Below are 12,280 nucleotides of genomic sequence, written 5' to 3' on the forward strand. Positions count from 1 at the left end.
AAAGAAAACGTTGCTTATGATTGCTGCTTCCAATCTCAGTATGAATGATAAGGCAATACTGGGGGGCTATCATGTGAACATAGCATTTCTACACGCACACACACATCATCAGATCTGATTCTAACACATCTGTTATTCTTCCATCAGTGCTGAGACCAAAGTTTCTGAAATGACAGAAAACCACCACCGTGGAAAATTTTGTGTACTTCTTCTTTTCACCAGAGGTAAAAGTAGTAGGATTCAGGCTCAGCAAGAATAGCAAACATAACAATTTCATCCCACAGGGGGATGAACATTCAAATCTAATACAGCCAACAGTGTGAATATAAAATCATGAGACAGCATATTCTTCCATCTTTCATGTTCTTCAATGTTCTTTCCTATTCAGTTCAAAGCAGTTTCTTTGTATTCTTCAATCCACTCTACCCAGGTGACATCGCCCAGCAAGAGTAAGATGGCACAGTGTTCAAATATGTCATCCTGGTGTAGCAGGAATTATGCCACCGCCACCTAGACCATGGTAGGAATTATGCAGATGCCATCTCTACAGGGCTTCGCCCTAGGTTCCTGCTTGAAGAAGATGAGTCTCCAGTCTGCTGAGTAAATAAGTGGTTTATTTATCTGACATGCAGAGCAGCTCGAGCTGGGTGCCTCCAAAAAGGGACCCCCCACCCCAGATCGCGCCCCCCACTGGTACCCGTACCACCCAGCACTCAATCCTCAAGCCCAATCTCTTAATTCTGGTTGGTGGTCTCTTGACTTCTTATTGGTTTTCTTGGTCGCTGGGCTGGCCTTCTTCTGAAGTTACCTCGTTCTCTTGGAATTGTTTCCTCGGTCCTTATCTTCTTCACTCTGCTTGCATCTGCCAGTTTCAGCTAGTTCTGCGTTTGCACCATGAGTTCCATCAAAAAGGTTACTCTCGGTCAACTCTTGCAGCCTAGGGCTTCAACTACTTTAGCTACTAGTGCTAAGCAAGGTTATTAATCCAGACAATTCTCAACACTGGGAAGTGCTAGAATACATAATCTTTAAACAGGCCCTTTGTGCTCTATTTTTCTCTACCCTCCATGTTATCTTCAAAATACCTCTTTATTCACAGCAGCAGAAATATAGGGTATATTTATTTGCGGTTACACAAACATTTTTGTCAAAATACGTTTTTTATAGTAGCAACCTTTTGTATTTCAAACAATCAGAGTTACATTACAGTTTACTCCCGTAGTGAGTAACCAGCCATAAAGAATACTAAAGAACAATCCAAACAGTTACAAAAAATTACCCTATCTTATTTTTGATAGAATAATAAGCTTAGTAGCATTCTTGGAGAGACTTAGATCTTCTCTAGATCAGCATACCTACAGTAAAATTCATATTTATTTAGCATCATGTTTAAGAAAACCCATGCTTTTATTTTTGCAAAAGTGAAGTACACCAGTTGGGTAAACAAATAACTGCATTCTCTAGTTAACTGACCAGACAGTGAATCAGAAACGAGAAAGAGATGCCATAGACCTGATCCAAAACCTGAACAAATCACATGCTGGCTATAGCAATTCTGTGCTACTTCCTGCTCTTTTTTTTAATGGAGTAAATCAGTATCTCCTCACCTACTTATGAAATCAAATTGTTTTTCCTGATGGCTGGAGATTATAATGACTCAACACACAGGGCAAAATATTGCTCTGTTAGTTTCCCAGAAACTTTCTTTTCCAGATTTCATAGAAAAAAAAAAAATTTCAAAATAATTAGCATTGAGGGAGAAAGTATTAACTGCACCTAGGGAAGAAGATTTGCTCTTCTATATACTTTGACGTAATGCTGTGGCCAGTAATGCAGGTGTGCCTGGTTCAGATTGTAAGGGATAAAAACTAAGTCCTTGGGCTCCAGAAATGTGATCTCAGGGTTGTGCTGTATCAGAACACAGCACAGCTCAAGACGTGACACAAATCTCCCTGGAGAAGAGGGCTGGCAGTAGCGGGGAATGCGGGTGGGAGCACCCCTTCTCCCTTCCCAGCTGCCCACATACTACCCACAAGGAAGGCAGAAGCATTGCAATGAGCAGGGGCAGCTCTTTCCTTGGGGACTGGGGTCACAGAACCAGAGGCCTCTGCAGGTGGGAAGGGATTTTTAGGTTTGGGGTTGGGTTTCTTTGGTGGCTGCAAAGAACTAAATTACTTGACGGCCCATCCTGATGGAGAGGTTGTTCCAAAAGCATTCCTTGTCAAATGCTGGCAAGCCAGCACACCTTGTCAGTGTGGCCTCTTCCACTTACCCTGCAGGTTTCTTGACAATGAAAGAGTTCAAAATAGTTTAACTGGTGAAAAAGTGGAAAGGAAAGAGCTTGTTTCTGGCTTTAAAAATCTGGGGCCCTGCTCTGCCCTTCCTGGAGATATCTGACCCTTCTCTTGGCCTTCTCCCCGCTGTTCCCAGCGCCTCTTGCAGTGCCAGGGTCTTTGGACGATGCCGCAGAGCAGTGCAGCCTGCTCAGCCTCCAACCCCCGCAACGGCCCCATCCCCTCTGCGTCGTCCTTCTCCGCCCAGCCCGGCCTGGGCTTCTCCCCTCAAATAAGATTCTTCCCTCCCTGCTTCTCCCCTCAAAGCAGCCCATCTTACACCACACTCCCTCCTCCAGCTTGGCCACAACAGACTCCGGGCTCTCTCCTCCCCTGGAGGTGGATCAGTCCTTAAATCCCCATCTTGGGCACCGGCGTGGGGAGCTGGACAATCTCCGCTTGCCATGGCTGGACCGACAAGCCCGGAGGGTTGTGTCATTGCTGGAGAAACGAGGGGTCCTGGTGGGGACCGGCCGCTCTGGTATCCACCGTCTGCTGCATTTACGCACGGGGCTCCAGCCTGAGCTCTCCTCCATTAATGTACCCAAATTAGGCTCACAGGATTCAATCACATGGTAAAACCAATACTGCTTAGTAGCTATTAAAAGCCCTTTGAATGTTCTGGGCTTTTTTCTGCTTCCCCCGCTCCAGCAATAAAACACACCATGAAGAAAGAAACAAATTCATAAGGAATCGGTTCCTTTCAATGTACAGCCAGCTCTTCAATCTGGCTGCCATTGTGCATCCACGATAGGTGAAGAGGGATGTGTAGTGGTGGCTGCCCCATCAGCAGCCGGCCTGCACAGGAATGGTCCGGGAGCAGGAACGGGAGCGAGACCGACCAGGAGGAGTGCCAGGGGGTGGGGAATGTGCTGCCTTTCACTTTCCTCTCCTGTTCTGCTGTTGCAAACCTGAGTTCATGTTAAAGAAATAACCAGGAATCCGCCTGTGAGATTGCAGGTGTTCACACTCACCTTGTTAAGAAAGGTATATATTTTCAGAACCAAGCTGCCCACGTACCCCAACTTTTGTAAACCACATCTGTGAAGCATCTTCACACAAGTGTCTGGCTGTACAATACAAGTTTCAGGCCTTGCAGACCTTCACAATTTAGACCTCACATAGCCCTATTGGGTTTTTAAGGCTTTGTTTCCCAGATATAAGGTTTGAAACTAGAGCTACAAAATGCCTATATGCATTCTGCAACAGGAAAAGAAGAGCAATAACTTCAAGAATAATAATGAATACTACCTCTTCTGTACTATTGCATTTGTACTCTTGATACCAGAGCATTCATTTACAAGGGAAAGGAATCCAAAAGAGTGTCCCCTGGAAAGCTTCCACAGCTTAGAAACTAGAATTTAAATGCTTTCAGGCAACATCGAGATGATACCCGTGTGCTCAGAGGGTTTCACAGGACCCTTTCCCATTTTTGCTACAATCCCCACTGGTTCCGATACAGAGGCGACACTTCCATTCTGTGGAAGAAACACAGACACAGAGCGGAGCGGAGGCTTCCCTCCCCTGTACGTGGATGAACTTATTACCCACTCAATTTTAGGAAAGCTAAGCTCAGTGAACACCAGGTCCGCAGATATGCTACCCCACATCTCTCTTTTCCTTGTACTGGATGACAGAGATGGGGAAAGCTGTCGTTGTGCTGAAAACACTTCCTCTTGCTCTGGTGCCACCAAGCTGATCACCAAGGCTGGGCCTGCCTCCACGGAGCGCAAAAAAGGGCCCCAGGAAAGTAAAGAATGCAGCAGCCTCTGCAGCCAAGGGCCTGCACAAGACTGGAAGGCTAAAAAAGCAGTGAGCAACCCTGCTAAAGCCAGAAGGAGATCGGGAGCGAGCAGGGCAGCACCAAAGCAGAGAAAGGACTTGAAGGCAACGCTGTGCCCTGCTGGAACGGCAGCAGCCCTTCCAAGGATCACTCACCTTCTCCCAAACGAGGTGGGAGCTCAAAACTCCCTGTACCTCATAGAGAAGAGAGGGCGGATCCAGCCAGCAGCAGCAAAGTGAAATTAAAAGCGACAGTGCTCTGTCTAGTGTAATGCAGCGACTGTCACCGTGGTAGCACATCACATCAGGCAGCTCACAGAGAACACTGGTAACCCTGCCCTGCTTGAAATCCTTCCCTAGTGCTCTGCAGAGTTAATTCTGCCAAGGAAAGCCAGCGGGAATCTCTCACATGACAGTGCTAAAAGGCAGCGAAAAATGGAAATCAACAAAGGGCCTGAGGCAAGGAAGCCACTCCTGTTGCAGAAGAATTGGTTTAGGGTCACTGGTGGGACCACACGGTTTCTTCAGGGTTTTATGTTTGGGGTGTGTGTGCTTTGCTTCTCCCCACCCCCCTTCTCTCCGAGTTTGAAAACTCTGCATTACCCAGACTTGCAACAGCAATCGGCTGCTCTTTGATACTCTCCAACAGCACAGAAATAATCCAGACTGATATGAAGACTTCTGTTTATATCGCTCTTAAGTTCTGCATAGAGCACGTACACCAAAGCCAGAGTTTGCTTCCTAGGAGGTGCAATGTTTACTCCAGCAGCACACAAAAATGCAGTTGCCACTACTGACATGTTAAAAACACCCAGACTCTCCTAAACCATAAAAACATCTTATTAAAAATAAATAGGAAAAAATTCTAAAAAAGCAACAAGCAACAAAACTTAATCCCTCAGGGAATGGGTCCAAGATTTTTTAAAATTAACATTAGTACTACTAAAACAAGTCTCCCTAGAAAAATCAGAGGCAGGCAGGAACAGAGAACAGTAAAGATAAGGGAGCTGCTTTAAGAAAAAACAGTTTATATGTTTCTGCCTGTGTTTGCTACAAGAACTGAAAGTACAGAGTGCAACTCAACCCTTTACGACCATGGGGGCGGCTCTGAAAAGAGCCTTTTTTTGTTCATTTTGCTTCTTGACTACTCTTAGGTGCGTTCACTTGGCTTTAGCCTTGTGGCTGTCGGTCTTCTTGGGCAGCAGCACGGCCTGGATGTTGGGCAGCACCCCGCCCTGCGCGATGGTCACCTTGCCCAGCAGCTTGTTGAGCTCCTCGTCGTTGCGGATGGCCAGCTGCAGGTGGCGGGGGATGATGCGCGTCTTCTTGTTGTCGCGGGCCGCGTTGCCCGCCAGCTCCAGGATCTCGGCCGTCAGGTACTCCAGCACGGCCGCCAGGTACACCGGGGCGCCGGCGCCCACCCGCTCCGCGTAGTTGCCCTTGCGCAGCAGCCGGTGCACGCGGCCCACGGGGAACTGCAGCCCGGCCCGCGACGAGCGCGACTTGGCCTTGGCCCGCGTCTTCCCGCCCTGCTTCCCGCGGCCCGACATCTCAGCCACCCGGCTTCCCGCAAACACCGACCAGCTCCGGCCGCGCCCGCCCGCTTATATCCGGCTCGGGCGGAGCGGCGGCGCCTGCGCTGATAGGCTGCGCAGGAGGCCTCGCTCCGACAGCCAATGGCAACGCGAATCCGGAGGCGGCCAATAGCACAGCCGAGCGCGGCGGGACGCCCTGACGGAGACCTGCCGGCCAATGGCGGCGCGACGCTGCGAGCGGCCGCTGTGCGCTGCGGCGCCATAAAAGGGCCCCGGCGGGCGGCGGGGGCGTCCGGTGTTTGGTAAGCGCTGCCCGCGGGTGAGGGAGCGACGCGCCTTTGCTGCCATGCCCGAGCCGGCCAAGTCCGCCCCCGCGCCCAAGAAGGGCTCCAAGAAGGCGGTGACCAAGACGCAGAAGAAGGGCGACAAGAAGCGCAAGAAGAGCCGCAAGGAGAGCTACTCCATCTACGTGTACAAGGTGCTGAAGCAGGTGCACCCCGACACGGGCATCTCGTCCAAGGCCATGGGCATCATGAACTCCTTCGTCAATGACATCTTCGAGCGCATCGCCGGCGAGGCCTCGCGCCTGGCGCACTACAACAAGCGCTCCACCATCACCTCGCGGGAGATCCAGACGGCCGTGCGGCTCCTGCTGCCTGGTGAGCTGGCCAAGCACGCTGTCTCCGAGGGCACCAAGGCTGTCACCAAGTACACCAGCTCCAAGTAAACCTGTTTGAAAAACCGTTTAACCCAAAGGCTCTTTTAAGAGCCACCCACTTCTCCAGTAAAAGAGCTTTAATTTCTATGTCTTACTTGAGCTTTACTGAGGACAGGTTCTCTGATTGTCTTAAGGACAAATGTTCAATCCCAATGATCTAAAAGCCCCAGCACAGCTTCACAAAACTATGTGGTATGAACTATGCCCCAGCATTACGAACACAACTCCTATCTCTGGTCCCTACTTCTTGTGGTCTGTACACTTTCCTCTTTATGGCTTTCTCTACCCTAGTGAGCCCAGTCATTACCGGTGAGTCTTTGCTCACTGTGCACTCTTGTGGGCTGCTTCCGTTGCCAGCTGCTTGTAGGGCACCTTCCCTGTGCCGTTCGAAGCATGCCATTGCTCAGCAAAAGTCCCTGGCGTCTGAAATGAAAGAAAGGGAAAGTGGTTACGGTGCTTGTTCTCCCAGACTCCTGCCGGTTTCAGCCCTCACCCACCCCTTCTCCCTGTTCTTTTACCATGAACTTTTATGTTATCAGTTATAGACATATGCCAATATAGCTTAAAAATGTCTTCCAGGATTTAAGTAACTGGTAAGGAAAACCTCTTTTTTTTTTTAAAATTAGGGCTTTGTTTCGTTGGTCTTCCCTATCTGGAAAAAATCTTCCGTTTAAAATGTATGCCTTGAAGGATTAATTTCCTAGCATTTTTTAATATAGGGTTCCTGATACAGACCGTTAGCGGTTTCAGAGCGGACTAACATTGAGAGAGAGAAGGTCTAATCGCGCGTCGACGACTGCGATTTCTCAGCCCCTGCTGCCCCCTGATGGGCGCTTCTGAAGCTTCTGTCATTTCGCGTTTTACGGCGTCAGGTTAGACCTCAGACTCAGAGGCCCAGGAAAAACCGCAATAACCGATGAAAACCTGGTCCCGACGGACACTATGCAAGCGAGACTAAGTTAAATAACTGTCGGGAAACGCCAGTGACAAGGCTCTTCAACTGAAAGAATTGGTGGCTCTTAAAAGAGCCTTTGGGTCGAGGAGGTCTGGCACAGGGCGCAGAGGCAGCTTACTTGGAGCTGGTGTACTTGGTGACAGCCTTGGTGCCCTCGGAGACGGCGTGCTTGGCCAGCTCGCCGGGCAGCAGGAGCCGCACAGCCGTCTGGATCTCCCGCGAGGTGATGGTGGAGCGCTTGTTGTAGTGCGCCAGGCGCGAGGCCTCGCCGGCGATGCGCTCGAAGATGTCGTTGACGAAGGAGTTCATGATGCCCATGGCCTTGGACGAGATGCCCATGTCGGGGTGCACCTGCTTCAGCACCTTGTACACGTAGATGGAGTAGCTCTCCTTGCGGCTCTTCTTGCGCTTCTTGTCGCCCTTCTTCTGCGTCTTGGTCACCGCCTTCTTGGAGCCCTTCTTGGGCGCGGGGGCGGACTTGGCCGGCTCGGGCATGGCAGCAAAGGCACGTCGCTCCCTCACCCATGGGCAGCGCTCACCAAGCACCGGACGCCGCTGCCGCTGCCCGCCGGGGCCCTTTTATAAGCGCGCTGCCCGTCACGGGCGAGGAAGCTCCACCTCCGAGGGCCGTGTGACTCACTGAGGGGAGTTCCCGCCCCGGGAGATGGGCGCTTCGGCGGGACGCAGGACGATATGCGTTGGAGGGGCTCGGAGGGATGCGTGCGGCGAAGAGCCGTGCGCTGGTTGTCGCCGCAGAGCCATATGCGCGCTGCCTGTGTCGTGGGAGCACAGGGATATATTTGTCGTGGGGCACAGGGCGATTGGTACGGCGGGTGCGCGGAGCGATTGGTACGGCGGGCGCAGGGCGATTGGTACGGTGGGCGCGGAGCGATTGGTACGGTGGGCGCGGAGCGATTGGTACGGCGGGCGCAGGGCGATTGGTACGGCGGGCGCAGGGCGATTGGTACGGTGGGCGCGGAGCGATTGGTACGGCGGGCGCAGGGCGATTGGTACGGCGGGCGCAGGGCGATTGGTACGGTGGGCGCGGAGCGATTGGTACGGCGGGTGCTGGGCGATTGGTACGGCGGGCGCTGGGCGATGGGACTGTCGCACGCAGGGCGCTGTGTGCACGGCGGGCACGGAGCGCTGTGCTCGTCAGCCGGGGCAGAGCGATGGGAGTGTCTTGGGGACACCGAGGGACGTCCGTGTCCGTCGGCAGAGGGCGATGCCTGTGCAGGGGAGGAGCGGAGCGATGCGTGTTTCGGCAGGCACAGAGCGATGCAGTGCCGTACGCAGGGCGAGGTGTGTGTCGGGTGGTGCGCGGTGATGTTTGTGTCGGGGGATGAAAATGCAACGTGGGTTTGGGGGTGCGCTGTCTTTTTCGGGAGCACAGCGCGATGTGTGCTTGGGTGAGACTCGGTGCAATGTGTGCGTCGGAGACACCCTTCTGTGTGTGTGTTTGCATATCACTTGACGGTAAATGTCTTATGGAATGTGAAGGAAGCGAAGGGTGCATACGCTGAACACCGCAGCGGGCCGGAACACAGCAACGGGCTGTTGAGAGAAGCGGTCTCCAAGGGCACTGTAAGCAGTGCTCCGTGTTGGGATCCCCACGCACTTGCAAGGGGCCATCAGGCCTTCCTTCTTCCGCTTCCACACGCCGTGGGAGGGGGCGTGTCGTGCACTTCACGGTGATCCTCCGTGCCCGCTTTCCCTTCGCGTTTCTTCGGTCGAGCTTGCGCAAGATCCGCGATCGAGACTGCGCAAGGTCTTGCGCAAGATCGAGCTTGCGGAGATCCCCGAGTACCTACCCGCTCGCGGACCTCCGCGTTCCCCTTCGCCGAGCGCGGCGCTGCCCTGCTGCCCGCCCTGCCCGAGGCTCCCTCGGCGGTGGCACCCGCCCCCGCTCGCCCTAGGTAGGACGAGGTGATCGCGAAGGTGCCTGTTGCGATCAGGAGCTCGGCGGCCACGCCCAGCCTCAGGCCGTGGCTCGTTCCTCTCTGGCCCTGGCGCCGCGTCCCGCCGCGCTCTGCTCCCGGCCGTGCTCCCCGCTCCGCTCCCGGTCCAGCCTTGCTACTGAGATGTGAAGTACACACCCGCTCCTGTGACCAATCTGTGTTTGCCTCGTCTGGCTGTTCCTTTCTGGAAATATTCACCTTAGGGGTTCGATTACCTTCTGTTTCTTGCACCGCTGCCGGAAGCCCATGAACGCAGCTGCCATCCTCACGGGCCCCAAATTAACCCTTCTCGGGCTTCAGCGGTAAGTGCGGAAACAGAGCGGCTGTGCACGCTCCCAGCCGTGTCCCAGAGCAGCTCCTCTCCCCAGCCGCTGCACGCCCCCTCGCCCGCCCTGTCCAGAGGGACCGGCGTGGGGCCGGCGGGAATCCTGTCCTGCTTCGCCTCTCGGTACTGAGGCTCTGTCTTCGCTGGGTGTTGAGGGAAAAGCGAGCGTCCGTGCAAATTTTCGGCGCGTTGGAGCTGCCGAGGTAAAATCCGTCTGTCGTCCCGTAGGGAAGAGTTGAAGCGCTCCCAGACCTCCGTCCGTCCGTTTGCTGGTGCCCAGACCTGTGGCAGGCTCCGGCAGAGCCCGCAGCGAAGGGGCGGCGCGGAGTCCTCAGCGTCCCTTCGCTGCCTGTGGCCCGGGGAAGTCTGCACAGGCAGCGCTCAGGGCAGCCCGGCACTGTGCCTTTCAGCAGGCAACACTCTCCTCCCAGCCTACACAAGGGGCAGATTATCCGGGAGGAGATCCCCCCCCACACCCCTTCCCCCTTCCGTCAGTAGCACATACTCATGTGCACAGGTTTGGCAGGGAAGCCACCCTTCGCCTAATGAAGAGCTACACAGTAGTTGTCACTAATTGATTTCCTGTGTTATCCTTAGCTGTCCAAGAACAGCTTCATGCGGTGCCTTCAGAGTGGAAGAGTTAGCAGCAACGGTGAGAATGTCCTGGCGTGAGGTGGGGATAAAGTTCCTCTTCTCAGTGGTGGGATGAAGTGCCTTCTCTCCTCAGAACTATGGCAACCGTCGCCAATATGAACAAATATTTTACCAAACAACTTAACACTTTTGCTGGCATACAATCCGTGCCCTTAGAAAGTCGCATCGTTCCAGGGCTGTTGATTTTTTTATTTGAGATGAAGAGAATCTAAACTAAAACCCTCTTCCCGTTGGCTTCTTTGCAGACATGTGTCACCTCTTTGCCTGCCAAATTCTTCTCCCTAGGAGACACCGGTGTGTATTGCATATTGACTGGGAGAGGAAGCTGAGTGCCATGGAAAGAGATGACGAGAAACAGCTGGAATCAGCACCAGAAGGTGCAGTAGAAAAAAATCCCAGGCATTATAAACCAGTTTTCCTTTGGGAGCTGCTTATCAAGCTTCACCTAGCAGCCACAAGCATAAGCAAACAAAAACATACGACCCACCAAGCTTAGCCTGATGTTTTTCTAAGCACGAACTAAATTGTATGGAGAGCCAAAAACGAGTAAGCTGAACTCCTTCCTCAGGGTGGACCTACCAACCCGATGTCAGAGGAGATGGGAACATATCTAAGACAAACTAAAACATTTGCACATCTGAAGACAGGGGTTTTAGCAGCCGCTTGTTCTTGCAAAACACTGTCTTTCCCACAGCAACAGCCCACAGAGATACTCAGCCAGCCTGTTCCTCTCCTAACTGGTTGTGCACGTCCAGATCGTATGGAAGAATTGATGCCCTGAACACAGACTGACATTTGGAAGGGGAGTTCTGGGCGCCGGTTCCACATGATGGAAAATCCGACCCTGGGCCAGCAATGCAGAGCAAAAATGCTTTATTCACCACATTAACTGTGCACAGGCAGATTTCATGGCAGTTCTGCTTGTACTTCTGCATCCAGTCAGACTGTTTCCAGCAGGAAAACACGCTTCTTGTTGCTAGGACCTTCTTTCTCCCTTTCCCTTTGCCAGACCTGAGGGCAACTTGTTGGAGGATTTCTCAAGGTCTTGCCCTCCACCCCCTGCTTTCCACCTCTTGGCTTCGGGGTTGCCTTTAGGCTCAGGCCTTACCTTACATGCTGCACCTGTGCCTCTCTGACTCTGGCCTGCTGGCTGCACTTCCCCGACTTGACCTTGTCCCACCTCATCCCCCTAGACTTGCCTGGTGAGCCAGGGCTGTGGCTGTCCCCGATCACTGCCATCGTCCCTGCCCTGCTCGCTTTGTGCGGCTGTTGCGGGGCTGTGTCCTTGCTGGTGACAGCATAGCCCCGCCTGCTCTGCTGTCCCCTTTGCCTGCCAGCTCACCTGCCCTGTCCCCCTTGTCTCCCAGCTCACCTGCCGCCTCCTGCTGCTCCCCCACAAACTGTGTTGAACGTCTTTGTCCACCTGGGAATGGATTTACTGATGTTAAATTGGACTTAATATAGAATCTCCTCCCCTTTCAAATAGCCATTATTTACTAATGGTAGCCATTTAGGATGGTAGCTCAGGTATGTGAAGTGGAAATTCAGCCACTTCCAAGCAGTTCCTGAGCCATCCGCCTTCACTGTTGATCCTGCACAGATCACTTTTTCTAGCTCAAAATGTCATCACCTTCTTAACTACCTCATTCTGGGATAATATCAGGGCAGGCTCCCTTTGATTTGGAGGAAGATGACCTAGTGCTGGCTTGGAGTGACACAGTTCAGTATTGCACCTGCTTCTATGAATATTGGCTGCAAAGTATCATAGGTGTCAATAATCGTGGCTCTCAGCCTCTTCTGTCTTTCCTTCCTCTTTTCTTGTCCTCCTTCCCATCCACCTCACCCATCTGAAGGTGCCTCCTGTTCGTTATTCCCCTTGTTCCCAGGAATTTGCTATGAACCAGCACTCTCCCATCCCCACTCCTCCTCCTAGGGAAGAACCATTTCTTCCTTACGGCATGCCAGCAATGCCTGTTGTTACTGAGCATGTGGCATCCCCCTCTTCCCTGCCTCAGCAAAT

At 52.8% G+C, this 12,280-nt stretch overlaps 3 protein-coding genes across 3 annotated transcripts; 1 reads left to right on the forward strand and 2 right to left on the reverse strand.

The window, feature by feature from the left end:
• Positions 1 to 5,162: 5,162 nt before the first annotated feature.
• Positions 5,163 to 5,720, reverse strand: LOC140654205 (histone H2A-IV-like). The gene has a single exon (XM_072867303.1). It carries the CDS (start codon positions 5,663 to 5,665, stop codon positions 5,276 to 5,278), a length of 390 nt encoding a protein of 129 aa, XP_072723404.1. The 5' UTR covers positions 5,666 to 5,720; the 3' UTR covers positions 5,163 to 5,275.
• Positions 5,721 to 5,842: 122 nt separating this feature from the next.
• On the forward strand, positions 5,843 to 6,414 carry LOC140654213 (histone H2B 1/2/3/4/6). The gene has a single exon (XM_072867316.1). The coding sequence runs from the start codon at positions 5,997 to 5,999 to the stop codon at positions 6,375 to 6,377; it is 381 nt and encodes a 126-aa protein (XP_072723417.1). The 5' UTR covers positions 5,843 to 5,996; the 3' UTR covers positions 6,378 to 6,414.
• A 978-nt stretch (positions 6,415 to 7,392) lies between these two features.
• Positions 7,393 to 7,818, reverse strand: LOC140654220 (histone H2B 1/2/3/4/6-like). The gene has a single exon (XM_072867329.1). It carries the CDS (start codon positions 7,816 to 7,818, stop codon positions 7,438 to 7,440), a length of 381 nt encoding a protein of 126 aa, XP_072723430.1. The 3' UTR covers positions 7,393 to 7,437.
• Between the last annotated feature and the right edge of the window lie 4,462 nt (positions 7,819 to 12,280).

This window comes from Ciconia boyciana, chromosome 1 (assembly GCF_034638445.1).
Source record: "Ciconia boyciana chromosome 1, ASM3463844v1, whole genome shotgun sequence".
Lineage (NCBI taxonomy): Eukaryota > Metazoa > Chordata > Aves > Ciconiiformes > Ciconiidae > Ciconia > Ciconia boyciana.